General features: G+C 38.2%; 4 protein-coding genes across 4 annotated transcripts; 2 read left to right on the forward strand and 2 right to left on the reverse strand.

Moving 5' to 3' along the window:
* Positions 1 to 19: 19 nt before the first annotated feature.
* GCK72_007787 (uncharacterized protein) lies at positions 20 to 4,004 on the reverse strand (the record flags this gene model as incomplete). The annotated part of the gene is made up of 3 exons (XM_003107081.2): positions 20 to 215; positions 1,694 to 2,755; positions 3,940 to 4,004. 3 exons carry the CDS (start codon positions 4,002 to 4,004, stop codon positions 20 to 22), a joined length of 1,323 nt encoding a protein of 440 aa, XP_003107129.2.
* Positions 4,005 to 6,431: 2,427 nt separating this feature from the next.
* GCK72_007788 (uncharacterized protein) lies at positions 6,432 to 7,923 on the reverse strand (the record flags this gene model as incomplete). The annotated part of the gene is made up of 3 exons (XM_003107122.2): positions 6,432 to 6,914; positions 7,500 to 7,822; positions 7,866 to 7,923. The coding sequence occupies 3 exons, from the start codon at positions 7,921 to 7,923 to the stop codon at positions 6,432 to 6,434; spliced, it is 864 nt and encodes a 287-aa protein (XP_003107170.2).
* A 151-nt stretch (positions 7,924 to 8,074) lies between these two features.
* Positions 8,075 to 9,727, forward strand: GCK72_007789 (uncharacterized protein; the record flags this gene model as incomplete). Its single annotated transcript, XM_003107096.2, has 2 exons — positions 8,075 to 8,377; positions 9,332 to 9,727. 2 exons carry the CDS (start codon positions 8,075 to 8,077, stop codon positions 9,725 to 9,727), a joined length of 699 nt encoding a protein of 232 aa, XP_003107144.2.
* A 4,636-nt stretch (positions 9,728 to 14,363) lies between these two features.
* On the forward strand, positions 14,364 to 21,524 carry GCK72_007790 (uncharacterized protein; the record flags this gene model as incomplete). Its single annotated transcript, XM_003107237.2, has 6 exons — positions 14,364 to 14,574; positions 14,880 to 15,130; positions 16,201 to 16,529; positions 17,446 to 17,818; positions 18,711 to 19,070; positions 21,282 to 21,524. The coding sequence occupies 6 exons, from the start codon at positions 14,364 to 14,366 to the stop codon at positions 21,522 to 21,524; spliced, it is 1,767 nt and encodes a 588-aa protein (XP_003107285.2).
* Between the last annotated feature and the right edge of the window lie 215 nt (positions 21,525 to 21,739).

The raw sequence follows: 21,739 nt of genomic DNA on the forward strand, positions 1-21,739 counted from the left end.
AGGATCAGTATGCCAATTACTACACAGAAGAAGAGAATAGAAAACGCGTCATAGGCGCACCAGATTCGGATAATTCAGTCTCAGTTTGGACTTTCAATCTGAAATTATAGACATTTTTATCATCTACAGAGAGTTGTGGATCCGGTAGACAGTCGACGAGGAGCTCCAGTGAGTTGGCCATTGGGAGTAGGATGGAATTGGGGAAGATCAGGGAGCTGGAAAATTGAATTGTAATTGTTAATTTTGGCTTCTGGACACACAGACATACAGACACACAGAGAGATTTGATTCAGTTTTTGGCTAAAAAGACCGTTTGAATTCATATGAGACGTTTAGCTTCGAAAATCCAAAGTCCAAAAAAAATGGGATGTCTGGCGCACCTTTGACGCGTTTTATATTTCAAGAGATTAAAAAATACGGCATTTTTAGGATTCCACATAAAATTCAACAGAAAATCTCTCATTTTTCAGTGATTTTTTTCAATTTTTGTTTATTTCAATGATATGGTGTCAAAATTTTAAAATTCGGGACGTGACCTATATCATTGGAAAGCTGAGAAAACGCTGATTCTAAATATATATTCAGTTTTTATCTTTGAGGCATGGTATTCGAGAAACACAAGGTCAAAGTTTTGAAAATGTCCAATTATTTCCACTTTTTCCGCCTAAATTGCACAAAAAAATCAAAAAATTACCATTTTCATTTCAAATTGTGCAAAAACTCCCAAAAACTGCTAAAAATTGCGCATTTTCCATCAATTTCCAGTTTTTGAATTTAAAAACGCGTCAAAGGTACGCCAGACAACCCATTTTTAAAAAGAGAAAATCTGGAAAGAAAACGCGTCAAAGGTACGCCAGATAGCCCTTTTTTTGGACTTTTGGATTTTCGAAGCGCGTCAAAGGAGGCCCAGATAATATAATTTTGAGATATATCTCAAGAAAACGCGCCAACGGCGCACCAGAAACAAAAACTCAAAAACGCGCCAGAAGCACGCCAGACAACCTATTTTTTTGGATTTTTATGGTTTGGAAGCGCTTCAAAGGTGCGCCAGACATCCCATTTTTTCAGACTTTTGGATTTTCGAAGCGCGTCAAAGGTGGCCCAGATAATATAATTTTGAGATAAACCGAAAACGCGCCGTGGGCGCACCAGAAACTTTCAAAACGCGTCAGCGGCACGCCAATTAACTCGTTTTCTTTTGAATTTTTTTGGGTTGCCTGGCGCACCTTTGACGCAATTTCTTTCCAGATATTCTCGTCTTAAAAATGGTGTAGTCTGGCACACCTTTGACGCGTTTTTGAATTCAAAAACTGAAAATTGAAGGAAAATATGCCAATTTGATATGGATATGGTGAATTTTTGAATTTTTTGTGCAGTTTGGGCTAGAAAAGAAGCAATAATTTGACATTTCCAGAAATTGACATTGTTTTTCTCGAACACCAGACGTCGCGGGCAAAAACTGAGTATATATTTGGAATCAGGCTGATTTGAGCTTTCCGATGATATAAGTCACGTCCCATATTGAGTCGCTGCTCAACCAAATCGCGGGTTTTTAACGTGGACGAGCGATAGGAAGTTGAGTTTTTCGAATGCAGCTCACTTTTTCTATTGATATTGGTCACGTGCCATAACTCAATGATCTTCCCTAGTCAGTTGTGATTTTGGACAAACAGACACACACAGAGTGACTCACCTCGCCTTTTCCACCTTCGCTCCTTCCACCTCCTTCAGCGCCTCCATTAACATCTGCACCTCGCCAATCACATCTTCATGCACTCGAAATTGATAACATTTTCCATGCTCGGCTTCTACCATTAAAAACTCTATCAAATCCATGACATGTTCCTTGAAAAATATCTCATGTGTCACAAGAACATGCCGATTTTTTAAAGTCGTCATGGTTTGGTATCTTCCTTCATCGCCGAAATCGTTGAATATCAATTTCTGAGCAGTTTGCACCAGCGGGTGCTTAAACGCAAAGTCGCCATGAATCTCCAGAGAATCGAATAGGTTTTGGGGGTTCAAGGAGTAGTACAGATAGTTTAAGACCTCTGTAGCATTCGTTTTTATATCCAAACTTTTCACTGACACTATTTTAAGACCGTCCAAGATGGCCCCCTCGGTCCTCAGGGTGTCTACTATAAGGGTTCGATTCCCGATCACTTTCGACTGTAAGTACTTCATAGCGTCTGGAAGAAGTTTTGTGTAGCCGACAACTTCTATTTTCAGCGGCGCTCCGTTCTTTAGGATAGTTAGCAACATATAATGATCAAAGGGCGGGGAAGTGCGTTTATATCGGTGGTAGAGAGGCGTCAGCTCTTCTTGCAGCTGGTTTATCCTTTTCCGATTCATATCAGGGTCATCTAATTGCAATACCAGCAATTCCTCTTGCAACTCCTCTATTCTATCCATAAATTTCTGCTCCTCGTTAACCAATTTCATATTTTTCTCACTAATTCTATTTGTCGGAAATCGGTATCCTTCTCCGGCATTCCATGGATCTCTAGTCGTCTCCGGAACATCCGGCTCATACCTAATCCCATAAATATCCACGTCATAGTTCAACCCTCCTTGCTCATTGATTTCCTGAATCGACTCTGGAGTCTTTTCAATCGGATAATGACGGATTATACCAAGATTGTAGGTGATGTCGTTGACTTGGAGGCTAGTGGGAGTGACGGAGAGGGTTTGGATGGGGAGAACCAGGGATTCTTCGATAGGACGGATGGTGGAGCACCTTCGGGAGAGGTTGGATCTGGAAATTAGTTAGTTTTAGACATTGAGCGTCTTATAAACAACTATTTCTCTATCAAAACCATTATCTGTCAATAAAAATGCTCTCTATCAGTACCTTATCAGCCTCAATTGTTTTAAACAAGCCTGATTTTTATCATTTTTGTCTTCAGTCTTATCAGTTGTAGATAAGTGAGTCTGCATGTTGTCTAGTATATTTTTATTACCAGGCCTTATCAAAATTGTTATCAGTTCAGAAAATTGGAAAGTTGTGAGTATTAAACGCAGTCTTATCTTGAATTAGCGTCAGGTCTTATCAACTTTTTTTTGATAAGGCTTGTCATAAAAACGGCCTAGACAACATGTAGACTCGCTTATCTACAATTGCGACGATTAAAAACGAAAATGATAAAAACCAGGCACAACATAAACTGATAACGTACTGATAGTCAAATTGCTCAAAAAGTTCAAAAATTCACCATTTTCATATCAAATTGTGCAAAAACTCTCAAAAATCGCACATTTACAGTTTTTGAGTTCAAAAACGCGTCAAAGGAACGCCAGACAACCCATTTTAAACGAGAAAATCTGGAAAGAAATTACGTCAAAGGTGCGCCAGACAGTCCAAAAAAAATTTAAAAGAAAATGAGTAAAAATGACTTTTAAATGAGTTATCTGGCGTGCCGTGCCGCTGACGCGTTTTTGAAAGTTTCTGGTGCACCGTCGGCGCGTTTTCTTAAGGTTTATCTCAAAATCATATTATCTGGGTCACCTTTGACGCGCTTCGAAAATCCAAAACTCCGAAAAAATGGGATGTCTGGCGCACCTTTGACGCGTTTTCTTTTCAGATTTTCTCGTCTTAAAAACGGGTTGTCTGGCGCATTCTTGACGCGTTTTTAAACTCAAAAACTGAAAATTGATGGAAAATATGCGATTTTTAGGAATTTTTGAGAGGTTTCGCACAATTTGAAATAGAAATGGTGAATTTTTGAATTTTTGTGCAATTTGGGCTTGGAAAGAGGTAATAATTTGTCATTTTTGCCAAACTTTGACCTTGTTTTTCTCGAATACCAGATGTCGATTGCAAAAACTAAATATATATATCTAAAATCAGCGTATTTTCGGCTTTCCAATAATGTAAAATAGTAGGAAATTCATTTTCAGAAAACTCCTTTTCCAACTTTTTCAGCCCATACAAAAACTCACCTCAAATTTGGATTCATATATTTCAGAACATATTCCATACATGTTTTATCCATAGCTTCAGTCATAGTGAGTTCCAATTGAAAATTTGAGAAGAAAATGCGGCACGTGTGGAAATAGTGCTATAAAAGCGGAGAGTCCGCTAGAGAAAAAGAGAAAAATGAGAAGAGGAGAAGAGCAGCCCGGCTGATGGGCGGCGGCGGAGGGCCTCACGTGAAGAAAAGGATAGAGAAGTACACACGAGAGAGAGCAAGAAGACGAGGAGACGGAGAAGGCGCGCCAGATAGAAAAAATTCGGTCAAACCCGCGTCAAAGGCACGCCAGACATCTTAAAACAAAAATTCTAAATTTAAGCGCGTCGAAGGTGCCCCAGATAAGTAAAGATTGGTGAAAAGATTGGTGAGCGTCTAAGGCACGCCAGACACCCCAATTCTGTAAAACTTCGAAAACGCGTCAATGGCGCGCCAGACGCATATCTTTAGATATTCTGAGGAGAAGATGAGTGTACGTTCTGGGAATTTCCAAAAATTGAGATCGGTTGAGATCGGTTGAAATCGGCTAACTAACTTTGAGATCCCGTCACGGCTTCCTGGGTTACTGTAACAATTTTATTTTAACGTGGCTGTGTAGATCACACCTAGTAGATCATTTCTGTAGTTGACAACTTTTTGATAGCTCCGCCCACTTTTGAGATATCCACTTCAAAGAGAGGCAGCAGAGAAGAGCAACACCCCAGTCCGTCTGCTACACATCTTCAAACGCGTATATCTCAAAAGTGGGCGGAGCTATCAAAAAGGTGTCAACTACAAAAATGTAGATCTACTTTTGATCTACATATTCTACAAAAATAAAAATATCCGCATGTCTGTCTGTGCGTCTGTGAGTCCTAACATTCAGAAAAAACTTTTTACTTTTATTCGACAAAAATCACTCCTTCTTTCTAAAAATTCTATACAGCAGAACCAGAAAACAGACAACGAGAAGGATACCAAATGTGACGCAGAGAATAATGAACCAGGACTGAAAAATAAAAATAAAATAAAACACCTTACAACTGCGCTCTACCGAAACCGCCTTTGAAAAATGTCTCTTTTTCTCTGAGTCTCTCAATTTTGCACACTATTTTCTCGCGGTTTCGGTAGAGCGCGGTTGTAAGTCTACCCACCTTATTATAAAACGCGCAATAACTGTTCTCAACACAACAAAACTTGTAGTCCTCATGATTCTTGTCACCAGTTTCGTATTCCGGCGATTCCAAGTCTGCGAATTTTTCGGATTTTGATGAATATGTGGATTCTTGGAGGGATAACTTACAAAACTTGCATCGATTTTTTGATTTCTTGGTGAAATGTGACATTTTTATGAAAAATCTACGGATTTGGAATAGAAATGAAAGACTTTCCCAAATGTTTGAAAAAACTAAATTATTATCTTTACGTGGCCTTTGAAATTGTCTGTTCATTAGTTTACGGCAATTTAAAATTAGAAACGAAATCAATAAAATTTCAAAATTTCAAAATTTTCAAAAAACATATTATTTGGTGGTCGAGAGAATTTTTTGGTGGCCTAGGAACCCAAATCCTTGACTTTCTCGTTTTTTTTTGAAATTTTGGTGTTTTTCCACTTTCAGAAGGTCCTGATCATCAAAAGACCTAATTTTGGAGTGGTGGCCTAGAAACCCGAATTTTCGACTTTTACATAGCTTCCTACTCAAAACCAGCAAAAACCTTCAATACATTCATAAAAAATAACACAAAATCGATGAAAATGTCAAATTTTCGAAAAAAAATTTGGTGGCCGAGAAAATGTTTTGGTGGCCTAGAAACCCAAATCCTTGATTTTTTGGTTTTTTGCTCGAAATTTTGGTGTTTTTCTAACATTCAGAAGGTCCTGATCATCAAAACTCCTAATTTGGGAGTGGTGGCCTAGAAAACCACTTGGTGGCCTAGAAACCCGAATTTTCGATTTTTTTGATTTTTACATTTTTTACTTAAAAACCGTCAAAAATAACAAGAAATCGATAAAAAGTTCAAGTTTTCAAAAATATCGAAAAAAAAATATTGGTGGCCTAGAAACCCAAATTTTCGATTTTCTCGGTTTGAAGGAAAATCTTATTAGTTTTTTGGGTTTGGCACATTTTGAAACAAAGACGTTTTGAAATCGGTCATTCATTTTGAAACCGAAAACAACAAAAATTGTCCGAAAAATCGGTTTCTGGCGTGCCATTGGCGCGTTTTGAGTGCAAAATCCAAAATTTCAAGGATTTTGTTCTCCTGGCGTGCCTTCAGCGCATTTCAAACTCAAAACATTTTAAATCGAAGATTCAATTTTTCGGTATTTTCGAATCAGACCCAATTTCCAAAGGTCTGGTGCGCCTTTGACGCGTTTTGAGAGGAATTCCTTTTGACAGCTACCATTTTAAAACGCCTCGGTTGGTGTGTTTTTAGAACTTTAAATGAAAATCAATGAAATTTCATTTCAATCAATCTTATAATCTAGAGAATAATACACTTCTTCTTCTTTTTCTTCTCCTCCTCTTTTTCTTTCTTCATCTGTTCTTCATGACATTTTTCCGCCTCCTTTTTTGCCTTCTCCTTTCTTTCCTGTTTTTTCTTCTGAATCTTCGCACATTCCTCCGGTTGCATATACATCTTCAAATTTTCTCTATCCTTTGCATATTGATTTTTCTCTTCTCTTTCCATTTTTTTCCACAGCAACTCAGCAAACTGTCTTTTCAACGCTTTCACCTCCTCCGTCTCATTTTCAGCACTATTCATCACTAGTCTCTCCTTCCAGAATCCATACCACCCGTGTTCTTTTTGATCAAGTGCAAGGACTCTTGTTAGTTTTCCTGGTTCCTTTGTGAGGCCCCATGACGAATCGCAATCATTCCATTTATGAGTAGCTTGCTCGAAAATCGTGAGGTATCCGTAGATATTGGTGAGATGGACGTTGTTGAAGTTTTTCAGGTCGGGATTCTGAAAAATAGTGATAGTGATAGGGATAGCGATAGGGATAGCGACAGTGATAACGATGGTGATTGATGACGTTTTGAAACCCCGTTTTGAAACCGAGGTGTTTCAAAATGGTAGCTGTCAAAATATCGCATTGAAATTTCCAGCCGAAAATGCGTGTTTTAAGCGAAAAATGCGATTTTTCTACAAAACGAAGAACAGCAAAAATAAAGATCAAACCGCGTCAGAGGAGCACCAGTTCTTTGAAAATTGGACCTAATTGATCTAAACTAATTCGAAAATACTGCAACTTTCGCAACTTTTCGAAAACCTCCGATTGTAAATTGCACCATAACTCGGTTAGATTTTGTCCAAAACTAAAAATTCTTGAATTTTTGGAATCAGCTCATCGAGACGCTTCGAATGAGTATAATCATGACTAGGTTTGGTGTATTTTTGAGGTCTATGCGCCTTTAAACTGGGTTACTGTAGTTTTCGTGTCGAGACCCAACTTTCCTTCAAACCTATTCATGATTATACTCATTCGATGCGTCTCGGCGAGTAGATTTCAGAAATTGAAGAATTTTTTATTTTATCGCTTTCGCTTACCTTCAAATCCTGTTTTTTGAGTCCAATCTCAAAATCCATTGTCTGATTTGGCCCCAATCTATGGAACACCTGCGTAGTGATCCCTCTTCGAGCCCGTGGATTCACAATCTCGAATATCAATGAGTGAACTTCCACTATGACGTCATGACAATAAGATCTCACTAATTTCAGACTGAATTTTGATGGTTGCCCGGGAGAAATTTGGAATTGATTTCCAGTCACTCGGAGTCCAAGGGTTGCCGGGTACGGAGTGTAGGAGGCACCTTTTACGATATTCGCGTACTCATTTTCTGGATCAATGTTTCCTTCTAGACTTTCAAAAACTGAAAATGGTTGCGAAACGTCTTTGGTTTTGAAACGGCTTACTCAATTTCTCCGGGTCGATGTAGGCTTCAGCGAAGTTTTCGCACAAATCGATACTCATTTTGATGTAGGAAATGATTCTTTTCCTTCAAAATTTCCACGTAAATCTGGAGAAAATTTCAAAAAATTTCCACGCTTTCCCCTAGAAATCCAGATCTTACGTGAATAATTTCAAATTCGAAATAAAAATTTATTTCAATTATTTCCAAATTATGAGTTGCTACCTAACTTGCTATGATCCCCCTCCGCGTCGAACCCACGACTCGGGGCCAAAAATCGCAGCTCTTCATGTCGATTTGCAACCAGTAACATTCTCAATTCCACTCAACAAATCTGTGAAATATTCGATCCAAAATAATCATGATTGCCTGGAACAGGAAGTCTATGTGACCTGTAACTCGTTGTTATGCGAAATTCGGGATCCAAAAGTGAGGAATGGAGTGAGCACTCAGATTTATGGTCTGATGAAGAAAGGGGAGACGATGGTCTTTGAATTGGGATTAAGAGATCAAAATGTGAGTTTATCGGGACACTTTGAATACGGGGACGTTTTGAAACTGGTTTCAAAATGCCTCGGGACGTTTCGCAACCATTTTGTAGTCCATGACAAGAGCGCTATTCATTTGCAACCGCCATGATCAAGGGACGTTTCAATCCGAGACGTTTCAAAACTGGTTTCAAAACAACTTGGTTTTCAAACGTCCTGGATCGTGCCGTCACCACCGGGACACCTCAAAACCAAGACGTTTTGAAACTGTCCATTTAGAGAATACGAGTAATCGAATAATTTAAAACCGAGACGTTTCGGAACAGTTTCAGGACCGCCTATTGGCTGGGTACGTTTTAAAACTAGTTTTTTGGTTTCAGAACGTCTTGGTTTTATAGGACGTTTCGAAACCAGAGGTTCTAGGCCACTGCCAAACTTTTTATTCGAAAATTTTTGAAAATTTGACATTTTCATAATCTTCGTGTTATTTTGAATTGTTTTAAAACTATAAACTTTGTAAAATCTCAAAACTATATGGAAAAACACCAACGTTTTTAAAAAAACCGAGATAATCAAGAATTTGGGTTTCTAGGCCACCACTCCAAAGTTATGTTTTTTGATGACCGGATCTTTCTGAAAGTGAAAAAACCACAAAATTTCGAGAAAAAACCGAGAAAATCAAGGATTTGAGTTTCTAGGCCACCAAAAAATTTCTCGGCCACCAACATTTTTTTTTTTGATATTTTTGAAAATTTGACATTTTTATCAATTTCGTGTTTTTTAGGGTAGAAAACTACGAAAATTTTTTTTAAAAACGGACAGAAAATCGAAAATTCGGGTTTCTAGGCCACCAAGTGGATTTCTAGGCCACCACTCCAAAATTATGTTTTTTGATGACCAGGACCTTCTAAGAGTAGAAAAACACCAGAAATTTGGAAAAAAAAACTTAGAAAATGGTATTTTTATCAAAAAACATTTTCAGGACACCTCCTCCATCCCTCTTTCCCCATTGATCTTTTCTCCAGCCGGTTACCTGGAGATCTGTCATTACGACGCACAGAAAAAATCAGATTCTGACTGGAAAAACAAGCCAAATGAAGTGGCGAAGTACGATATGATGATCGGTTCTACTTATGGCCGATGGAAGGAGAATTTAGTTTTGGAGGCGGAGTCTGAATGGGTGAAAAAGAAGAATGAGGAGTTTATTGAGAAGTTTCAGAAGTCTTTGGATGATTGGGAGTTGGAAACGGAGAAAATAGAAAAAGGGCAGAAGAAGATGATGACGGATTTGATGGCTGCAAATGTTCCGGTGGAGAAGGTGGTGGTGGAGGAGAAAAAGATAGAAAAAAAGAAGAAAAGAGTTCTTGGGTGCTGTTGAATGAATATTATGAACTTTTGTCGAGATTTTTTCGGAATTGAGACGATAGGGATATCGATAGGGATAGCGATATTTTTGAACTATATCAGACAGATTAAGAGGTGCTTGATGGTTATGATGTTTCGAAATCCCATTTTGAAACCGAGGCGTTTTAAAATGGTAGCTGGTCAAAAGGAAGTTAAATTTCCTAGTCGAAAATGCAATTTTTTCTCTCAAAACGCGTCAAAGGCGCACCAGACGTTTGGAAATTGGGTCTAATTCGAAAATACCGAAAATTGAACCTCGGCGCGCCAAAGACACGCCAGATCATTGATTTAAGATGTTTTGAGTTGAAATGCGCTGAAGGCACGCCAGGAGAACAAAATCGTTGAAATTTTGGATTTTGAACTCAAAACGCGCCAATGGCACGCCAGGAAACCGAATTTTTGAACAATTTTTGTTGTTTACGGTTTTAAAATGACCGGTTTCAGAACGTCTTTGTTTAAAATGTGCCAAACCCAATTGGTAAAAACCGAAAAAATCAAAAAATTGGGTTTCTAGGCCACCAAAAAATTTTCTAGGCCACCACTCCAAAATTATGTTTTTTGATGATCAGGACCTTCTGAAAGTGGAAAAACATCAGAAATTGGGGATTTGGTTTTCTAAGCCACCAAAAAGTTTTCTCGGCCACCAACTTTTTTTTTTCGAAAATTCAACATGTCCATAAATAAATTGGTTTCCCAAGAAATTGTTACTTTTTTCTTCCCTTTCAAAAAAAAAGTTTTCTAAGAGCCCGTCCCCGTCCCGCCGTCTCCCTACATAAAGTCATTTCTTCCCCCCATTTTTTTTTAGTTTTTCGCTTTTTTTCCCCATCTAAAATTCCGTCCAGCACACAAAATTGTATGCATACCAATTCTCTTTTTTTTGTTGTTTATGGCATTTTAGGCACAGAATTTAATCAAGAAATGTGCCATAAACACATTAATTCTTTGGGGAGATTGGATTAATCCAATTTTCCGCTTCTTTTCCTTTTTTGGATGAGATTTATTCGGATTTTTGGTCTTGTTTTGTTGGATTTCAGATGAAAATTTGGGATTTTTCAGTTTCAAAATGTCCCAGGACATTTCGAAACTACGACACTTAAAATCCGCAGGTTTAGAACTAATCAAATTATTGATATTGAACATAAAACGGTTTCGAAATGTCCGGTAACAAAAAAATGGACGTTTCGAAAATTATCGAAAATTTTTCAAAAAACCCGTTTGAGAACAGTTTCATAACGTCCTTGGTTTCGGAGTGTCTCAGTTTTGAAACGCCGGTATCATCGCTATCATCGCTATCATCGCTATCATCGCTATCATCTCTATCATCGCTCTCATCTCTATCGTAGCTATCATCATTATCATCGCTATCATCGCTATCATCTCTATCATCTCTATCATCGCTATCATCGCTATCATCTCTATCATCGCTATCATCGCTATCCTTGCTATCATCGCTATCATCGCTATCCCCAAATCTCACTGAATTTCGTCATTTTTTCGCCAAAAAACAATAATTTCCATGTTTTTTTGCTACCAAGATGCTGAAATTATGCACATTTCCTCTTCCCCCCTCTATCCTTCCACCCCCTTTTTTCCACCGGATCTATATTTGGCTCGGGCTCACGGAGCCCTTCCCCCTCCCTCTCCCCTCTCCGTCACTCCAGCCTTTGCCTCAGGCGGCAATTAATGGTGCTCTCCGGAGCTCCGGGGCTCCGAGAGAGAGGAGCGATGGATGAGCAAAGTTAATAGGGGGAATGGGGAGACGCAGATGGTGCGGAGAGGAGGGAAACTGAGAACCATCTTCTTCTTCTTCTTTTTGCCTTCTACGTTTTCTAGTTGTTGTCCCTCTCCCATTTTCCACATCATTTATTTTTGTTTTTCTTGCAATTTTGAGTCCAAAAATGGGCAAAAATTGGTGGGAACACATTGAATTGGTTTCAAAACGCTCTCTGGGCATTGCCGTCGATTGTAAATTGTAGCATAACTCGGTTGTATTTAGTCTAAAACTGAAAATTCTTGATTTTCTGGAATCAGCGAGCCGAGACGCTTAGAATGAGTATAAACATGACTAGTTTTGAAGAAAAGTTGGGTCTCGACACGAAAACTACAGTAATCCAGTTTAAAGGCGCATAGACCTTGAAAATACACCAAACCTAGTCATGATTATATCCATTCGAAGCGTCTCAATGCGCTGATTCCAGAAATTTGAGAATTTTCAGTCTCAGACTAAATACAACCGAGTTATACTGCAATTTACGATCAACGAATTTCGAAAAGTTTTGAAGTTTTGTAACGTTCTTCATTCTTAAGTCGTTTCGGAGCGGTAAAAATTGCGAAAATTGTAGTTTTTTTCGTTTTCTGATCTCTTTAAAACTACTCTGCTATTCTTATACATGTTCTTATTCTCGTGACATCAACCCTTCTCTGTCCACAAGTACAACATGACTACTTTTTCTTTAGTAAGCACAAAGTGGCATGTACCTGTCACCCGTTGTAACAATCATATTCAATTTGACGTTATTATGTACATAAGCTAAGCTTTTATGTTTTTCGTTCAAATTGTAAGAACATAAATATTGGCATAGCACGTTTTGTCTCTTGGATTATAAATTGCCAAAATGTGTCAACTCGCTCAAAACCCAATATTAGAAGCTGAAAAATATACCAAAATGTAGATCTCGACGTATTCTATGTCTCTGATATAGTACGGGCTGGATGGCTTGCCGGTAATGTGTCGCGGGCCGTACTAGAATGATTTTTTTGGAAGTTTTTCATGAGGTGCGGACTTTTTTCAACTTTCAAGTGTTTTTGTGCTGGGGGTCACTGGTGAAGTTAATAGGAATGGGTTTAACTGCATATTTTTTGACATTTCTGAGAAGTTTGAAGATGTGGAACAGTGTTGTTGGGAATTCCGACTTCCGACTTCCGACTTCCGGGCTTTTTTTTCACTTCCGACTTCCGACTTCCGACTTCCGACTTCCGGATAAGAAATTTTACTTCCGACTTCCGTCATTCCATAACTGTGGAATTTTCGAAAAGTGCATTTTGCAGAAATACATGGAAAAATGGTCTAAAAGGAGAGAAAATGGGCTTTTCTTTAGCCAAAAACTAATTTACCACTGATTTTCGCGTATTTTATGATTTTTCTCTTGGAGTTTTGGAATATTTGCGAAAAAATCTAATTCCGACTTCCTACTTCCGATTTCGAACTTCCGACTTCCGGGCGTTTTTTCACTACCGACTTCCGACTTCCGACTTCCTGATAAGAAAAATCACTTATGACTTCCAACTTCCGGATAAGAAAATTTTCACTTCCCAACATCTCTGGTGTGGAACGTCCTTAAATCTCAAATTGTGGTAATAATATGAAAACTTGGCATTTTGTAGCATAAAAACTTCTGAAAGACAATATTAACGTAATTTTAGATTTAAGAACGTTCCGCATTGCCAAAACTTTTAGAAATATCACCCAATATACTGTCAAATCACTTCGTGAGCACCACAACTTTCGAAAATGGAAAAAAGTTAGCTAGAATGGCTTTTTTGACCATTTTCACGTTTTTGGCACTTTTTCGCGCCATTAACGACTAGCCATCAGGCCCGTAGTATATCAGAGACATAGAACTCACCGAGATCAGCATTTTGGTATATTTTTCATCTCATAATATTGAGTTTCAAGCGAGTTACGAGGGTAGTTTTTGAAACGTGACGTTTTGAAGCTAGTAAGTATTACAAAACAAGATAGTTTAGAAAATGTCGTTTCAAAAATATAATAATTCTGTCATTTTCAGACTTTTTTCAGTCCTAAACAGTAGAAAAACGTGTTGAAAAATTGATCACAAACTGTCATTATTATTGTCTCTCACTGCCCGTCCGTCCGGCTAGCTTACAATTTTCTTTTTTCCGAAATGAAACGAAAAAAAAACTATTCTTTGTTTATCTTTCGTTGCGCAGAATAGAATGAGCGCTCTCTATTTCTCTATCTCTCGTTTTCTGTTCAGTTTTCACTATTTTCCGAAATCGTTGTGTCTCTCGTTCTCTATCCATGTGGTCTCGAACACATTGCATAATGATCGATTTGGTTTTGAATAAAAATTAGGACATTTTGAAACCAAAGACCAAGCTTTCTCTAGTTTTGAAACGTCCCAAATTAGAAACGTCGGAAAAGCTAACAAACAGACGGTTCTGAAACAGTTTCAAAACGTCTCGGTTTCGAAATACCTTTTGTCGATATCACTATCCCTATCACTATCCCTATCGCTATCCCTATCCCTATCCCTATCCCTATCGTTCCAGAGTACCCAAACGTTTTTAACAGTTTCAAAACGTTTCGGTTTCAAAATACCCTTTGTCGCTATCCTTATCGATATCCCTATCGCTATCCCTATCACTATCCCTATCGCTATCTCTATTGCTATTCCTATCGCTATCACTATCGTTCTAGAGAACCCGAACGTTTTTAACAGTTTCAAAACGTCCCGGTTTCCGATTTTTATGTCTTCTCACTCTTCTCTTCTCTCCACATGCAACAAAATCATGTCTTTTTTTTCAGAACGTCCCATAAAACTCTCCGATACCAAAAGTTCACCGTCACCACCACCTCCACCTAGAAAATGCGTTTCTCGGCGCTTCGAGAACGTGTCTTCCGGCTGAAAAACCTGCCGGCTGGAGAGCTGGCCACGCCCCTCAGAAGATGTCTGAGCACCTTCGATATCACTTTATTGGGTGTCGGACATATGATTGGAGCCGGAATTTATGTGTTGACCGGATCGGTGGTCAGGAATACGGCCGGTCCGTCGATTGTGCTATCGTTTTTGTTGGCTGGTGAGTTATCTTATCCAAAAATTGTAGCATAACTCGGTTGGATTTAGTCAAAAACTGAAAATTCTTAAATTTCTGGAATCAGCGCACCGAGACGCTTCGAATGAGTATAAACATGACGGTTTGAAGAAAGTTGGGTCTCGACACGAAAACTACAGTAACCCAGTTTAAAGGCGCAGTGACCTCAAAAATGCACCAAACCTGGTCATGATTATACTCATTCAAAGCGTCTCGGCGCGCTGATTTCAGAAATTTAAGAATTTTCAGTTTCAGACTAAATCCAGCCGAGTTATGATACAATTTTCCAGGATTCGCCTCCCTGCTCTCCGCCCTCTGCTACGCTGAATTCGGCGCCCGTTTTCCGAAGGCCGGCAGTGCCTACACCTATACCTACGTCGGTGTCGGAGAGCTCTGGGCCTTCATAATCGGATGGAATATTGTGTTGGAGCACATGCTCGGAGCCGCCGCAGTCGCCCGCTCATGGTCTGGCTATTTGGATTCACTGTTGGGAAATGTGATCTCGAATTCGACGATTGCAAGGACAGGACATCTTCATGAGGTGGGAGTTCTAGAGAACCAAATTTTTTCTCAAAATTTTTGAAAATTTTAGACTGTCTTAAAGCTATAAACCTTGAAAATCAAGAATTCGCGATTCTAGGCCACCAAGTGGTTTTCTAGGCCACCACTCCAAAAATATGCTTTTTGATGACTAGGACCTTTTGAAAGTGAAAACACACCAACATTTTTTAAAAAAATCGAGAAAATCAAGGTTTTGGGTTCCTAGGCCACCAAATTTTTTTTCGAGATTTTTTAAAATTCGAGATTTTTATTGATTTTTGTGTCCAAAATCATGTTATTTGATGACTAGGGCCTTCCGAAAGTGGAAAAATACGAGAAATCCAAAAAAAAAACAGAGAAAATCAAGGATTTGGGTTCCTAGGCCACCAAAAAATTTTCTCGGCCACCAAATTTTTTTTTCGAACATTTTGAAAATTTGACTTTATTAACGATTTCGCGTCATTTTAGACTGTCTTTAAGTACAAAACTATGTAAAAATTAAGAAAAATGACAAAAAATCCAAAAATTCGGGTTTCTAGGCCATCAAAAAACTTTTCTCGGCCACCAAATTTTTTTTTTCGAAATTTTTGAAATTTTGACATTTTTATCGATTAATTGGTAAATTTTTAGTTAGTTATTACTGATTTTAAGTAACAAACCATGTAAAAATCAAAAAAATGGGCAGAAAATCGAAAATTTGGGTTTCTAGGCCACCAAGTGCTTTTCTAGGCCACCACTCCAAAATTATGTTTTTTGTAGACTAGGGCCTTCCGAGAGTGGAAAAACACCAAAATTTCTAGAAAAAACGAGAAAATCAAGAATTTGGGTTTCTAGGCCACCAAAAAATTTTCTCGGCCATCAATTTTTTTTTCGAAATTTTTGAAAACTTGACATTGTTATCGATTTTGTATTATTTTGGACTAAAAAGCTCAAAAAGATCAAAAAATATTATTCCAAAATTTCAAGAAAAAACCGAGAAAATCAATGATTCTAGGCCACCAAATTTTTTTCGAATTTTTTGAAAATTTGGTATTTTAATCGATTTTAATCTAATTTTAATCAAATTTTCAGGCGTCCTCATTCTTCGGTGACTACCCTGACCTGCTCGCCTTCCTGCTCATTGTGCTCGTCGCCTTTTTCGTAGCTCTCGGCTCAAAAGTGTCCACCAACTTCAACTCGTTCCTTACCATTCTCAATATTGGAGTCGTCGTCATTGTCGTGTTCTACGGTATCACGTTTGCCGACTTCTCACTTTGGAGTGGAGTGGATGAAAAAGGGGACTCGAGATTCTTCCCTTATGGAGTTTCTGGAATGTTCGCTGGTGCTGCTTCGTGCTTTTTCGCGTATATTGGGTTTGATGGGTTGGCGACGGCGGGAGAGGAGGCAAAGAATCCGGCGAGGTGAGTGATAGTGATAGCGATAGTGATAAAGAATGTAGTCTGAAACTGATAATTCTTGAATTTTTGGAATCAGCTCACCATGACGCTTTGTATGAGTATAAACATGCCTATTTTCTGAAAATTCTGCTAAATTTGCCAAATTTGGGTCCACAGGGGTACTGTAGGCTTGAGATTAGAGCGACGGCTTTTTTTAGCTGCAAATCTAGTTTATTAGTGCTCATCTTATTCAAAAATTTGGGAAAATAGCAAAGAACAGACTTTCGAAACTTTTCGAAAATCATCGATCGCAAATTGAAGCATAACTCGGTTGGATTTAGTCTAAAACTGAAAATTCCTGATTTTTTGGAATCAGCACACCAAGACGCTTCGAATGAGTATAATCATGACTAGGTTTGAAGAAAGTTGAGTCTCGACACGAAAACTACAGTAACCCAGTTTAAAGGCGCATAGACCTCGAAAATGCTGCAAATCTTGTCATGTTTATACTCATTTGAAGCGTCTCGGCGCGCTGATTCCAGAAATGCAAGAATTTTCAGTTTTGGACTGAACCCAATCAAGTTATGCTACAATTTAAGATCGACGATTTTCGAAAAGTTTCGAATTTTTGCTATTTTTCACTAGTTTTTGGATCAGATCAATGGCAATAAGTTAGAATTGTATCCAAGAATGTTTTCGCTCTAATCCAAGCGTACAGGACCGAAATTTTGCAAATTTAGCAAAATTTTCAGAAAATAGGCTTGATTATACTCATTCGAAGCGTCCTGATGAGCTGACTTCAGAAATTTAAGAATTTTCAATTTCTGACTAAATCCTACTGAGTTATGCTATAATTTACGATCGACGATTTCCGTAAAAGTTTTGAAATTCTGTAACTTTCTTCATTTTCGCTATTTTTCTTTGATTTTTGGATTTCCAGATCCATCCCAATCGCCACTTTCTCCTCCATGACCATTGTCACCCTATCCTATGTCCTTATGTCAGCCTCCCTGACCCTTATGATCCCCTATAACATGGTCCACCCGACCGCCGCGTTCTCCGACGCCTTCATAATGCGCGGTGCGGAATTCGCGAGTTACGCCGTCTCACTGGGCGCTCTTTTTGGGATGACGACGAGTCTTGTCGGTGGAATGTTCGCTCTACCGAGATGTGTATTTGCGATGGCGGATGATGGATTGTTGTTCAGTTCGTTGGCATCTGTTAACCCGAAAACTCAAGTTCCGATTCAAGCTCTTTTGGTTTTTGGATTCCTTACAGCGATTATTGCATTGTTGTTTGATATTACTACGCTGGTAAGTAACTTTCTTTGAGATCGGTTGAGATCGGCTACCTAAGTTTGAGTAGCATGACTGTGTAGATCAAATCCAGTTCTCCATTTTTGTAGTTGACACCTTTTAGATAGCTCCGCCCACTTTTGAGTTATGCGCCTTCAAAGTTAGAAATTCCTAAATTGCTCATTTTAACGCCAAAATTTGATTTTTACATCAAAATAACCGGAAAATTCCATTTCTGACTTTAAAAACTACTCAAAACCAATATTTTCATGTCTAAAACCACATTTTTAGCAAAAGCCAAGATTTTTTTAAAAATTTTTAATGTTTCCTGTTTTTAATTTATTTCACCCTGTAGATCAGAAGTAGTAGATCATTTTTGTAGTTGACAACTTTTTGATAGCTCCGCCCACTTTTGAGTTATGTGACTTTAATTACAAAGAAAGCGCGCGCGCCGCCGACACCCCAGCCAACCTTTAAAGGCGCATATCTCAAAAATGGGTGGAGCTATCAAAAAGTTGTCAACTACAAAAATGTAGCGTTACTTTTAATCTACAAGATAAAACAAATTAAAAACAGAAAAAATAAAAAATAGAAGAAATTGACCCCAAGCGGAATCGAACCCTGGTACCCATTCTCATAGTGACGCACCTTGACCAAGACCTTCTCGGCCACATTTTTGCTAAAAATGTGATTTTTTGGTTTCCGACATGGAAAATTAAATTTTGTTCAGTTAGAAATAGAATTTTCTGGTAATTTTGACCCAGAAATCACATTTTCGTGTTGAAAATGACCATTTCTTCAATTTAAAGGTGCATATCTCAAAAGTGGGAGGAGCTATCGAAAAGTTGTCAACTACAAAAATGAAGCTCTATATTTGACCTACACAACCAACACAATTTCCTATTTTCAGGTAGAATTCCTGTCCATCGGCACGCTCCTCGCCTACTCCATTGTCTCCGCCTGTGTCATCATCCTCCGCTATCAACCAGCGTACTCGATAGACGAGGGACAATTCGACAATGGAGGAAAACTTCGATTCTCGATTCCATTTTGCGATTTTCTGAATCATTTGCAACCGGGACACTCGATTTATTACGGAATGAGTGTGATGATTGTGTCTATGTTCTTATCCGGAATTGGGTTCAGTTCCGGTTATTTATATGGTCCCCTACTTGGTCAAGTGTTCCTTTTGGTCAATGTTATTGTGGTTATCCTCTCATTTCTTTTTATTTGTGCACATTATCAAAATAATACGCCGTTGGATTTCAAGGTATGTTTTTTTTAAATTTCATTAATGGAGATCGGTTAAGATCGGTTGAGCTCGGCTGAGATCGGCTAGCTAACTTTGAGATCCCGTCACGGGTTCCTGGCTTACTGTATCCATTTTTATGTAATATGGTTGTGTAGATCAAATCTGGGGCTAGATTTTTGTAGTTGACAAATTTTTGGTAGCTCCGCCCACTATTGAGATATGCGCCTTTACAGTTGGAAATTGCGTCATTTTTAACGCCAAAATGTGATTTTTACATCAAAATAACCGGAAAACTCAATTTCTAACATCAGAAACTATACAAAACCTACTTTTCCATGTAAGAAACCACATTTTTAGCAAAAATTTGGCCCCCAGAAGATTTTGGTCAAGATGCACCACTATAAGAATGGGTACCAGGGTTCGAGACCACTTGCGGTCAATTTTTCTGATTTTTAACTTTTTCAGTTTTTAGGTTATTTTATCTTGTAGATCAAACCTAGACCTTCATTTTTGTAGTTGACAAATTTTTGGTAGCTCCGCCCACTATTGAGATATGCGCCTTTAAAGTTGGAAATTGCGTCATTTTTAACGCCAAAATGTGATTTTTACATCAAAATAACCGGAAAACTCAATTTCTAACATCAGAAACTATACAAAACCTACTTTTCCATGTAAGAAACCACATTTTTAGCAAAAATTTGGCCCCCAGAAGATTTTGGTCAAGATGCACCACTATAAGAATGGGTACCAGGGTTCGAGACCACTTGCGGTCAATTTTTCTGATTTTTAACTTTTTCAGTTTTTAGGTTATTTTATCTTGTAGATCAAACCTAGACCTTCATTTTTGTAGTTGACAAATTTTTGGTAGCTCCGCCCACTATTGAGATATGCGCCTTTAAAGTTGGAAATTGCGTCATTTTTAACGCCAAAATGTGATTTTTACATCAAAATAACCGGAAAACTCAATTTCTAACATCAGAAACTATACAAAACCTACTTTTCCATGTAAGAAACCACATTTTTAGCAAAAATTTGGCCCCCAGAAGATTTTGGTCAAGATGCACCACTATAAGAATGGGTACCAGGGTTCGAGACCACTTGCGGTCAATTTTTCTGATTTTTAACTTTTTCAGTTTTTAGGTTATTTTATCTTGTAGATCAAACCTAGACCTTCATTTTTGTAGTTGACAAATTTTTGGTAGCTCCGCCCACTATTGAGATATGCGCCTTTAAAGTTGGAAATTGCGTCATTTTTAACGCCAAAATGTGATTTTTACATCAAAATAACCGGAAAACTCAATTTCTAACATCAGAAACTATACAAAACCTACTTTTCCATGTAAGAAACCACATTTTTAGCAAAAATTTGGCCCCCAGAAGATTTTGGTCAAGATGCACCACTATAAGAATGGGTACCAGGGTTCGAGACCACTTGCGGTCAATTTTTCTGATTTTTAACTTTTTCAGTTTTTAGGTTATTTTATCTTGTAGATCAAACCTAGACCTTCATTTTTGTAGTTGACAAATTTTTGGTAGCTCCGCCCACTATTGAGATATGCGCCTTTAAAGTTGGAAATTGCGTCATTTTTAACGCCAAAATGTGATTTTTACATCAAAATAACCGGAAAACTCAATTTCTAACATCAGAAACTATACAAAACCTACTTTTCCATGTAAGAAACCACATTTTTAGCAAAAATTTGGCCCCCAGAAGATTTTGGTCAAGATGCACCACTATAAGAATGGGTACCAGGGTTCGAGACCACTTGCGGTCAATTTTTCTGATTTTTAACTTTTTCAGTTTTTAGGTTATTTTATCTTGTAGATCAAACCTAGACCTTCATTTTTGTAGTTGACAATTTTCAGGTAGCTCCGCCCACTTTTGAGATATGCGTCTTTGAAGATAGGCTGGGGTGTCGGCGGTGCGCGCGATCTTTTTGTCTTTAAAGGCGCATAACTCAAAAGTGGGCGGAGCTATCAAAAAGTTGTCAATTGCAAAAATGAAGCTCTAGATCTGATCTACAACAACCAATTATCAATTAGTTAGAAAAACTAAAAATGAAAGAGTTACGGGCTCTCAAAGCTGAGAATTTTTTGAAAAAAAGGTTTTTTTCTTTTTCATTTTTAGAGTCCTCTGAGAATTATAAACATTTTGTTTTTGAAATGTCTCAGTTCTGAAATGTCCCCGTTTCAAAACGTCCCCCTAATCTCAAAAACTTCTTATTTCAGGTCCCATGCGTCCCGCTAATCCCCGCTCTCTCCCTCCTTATCAACACCCTAATGATGGTCCACCTGGCCTGGATCACGTGGATCCGGTTGGCAGTTTGGATGGGCGTCGGATTCGCAATCTACTTCGGTTACGGTATCCATCATAGCAAAGAAGAGATGCAAGACGCGGAGAAGTTCTCGAAAAGTTCCACTTATGAATCAGTGGTGTCTGGTGTGGTGGCGGGAGGAGCAGCGTCGCCGTAATTAACAATTTTAATTGACCAATTAATTGCTTTATTTAATTATTTATTTGAACATCTCTATTCAAATACACACTGGTTCTTTCTCTGTCCCATGCATTTCCATTTTGCTTTTCTTTTTCCTTTTTCCTTTTTTTCGTACTTTGTAGCTTAGAATTCTGTCCTGTTAATGAAAAAAATTGTTGTGAAAGGAATTTTTAAATTTTCAGCGATTTTGAG

The sequence above is a fragment of the Caenorhabditis remanei genome, chromosome II (genome assembly GCF_010183535.1).
Source record: "Caenorhabditis remanei strain PX506 chromosome II, whole genome shotgun sequence".
In the NCBI taxonomy this organism is placed as follows: domain Eukaryota; kingdom Metazoa; phylum Nematoda; class Chromadorea; order Rhabditida; family Rhabditidae; genus Caenorhabditis; species Caenorhabditis remanei.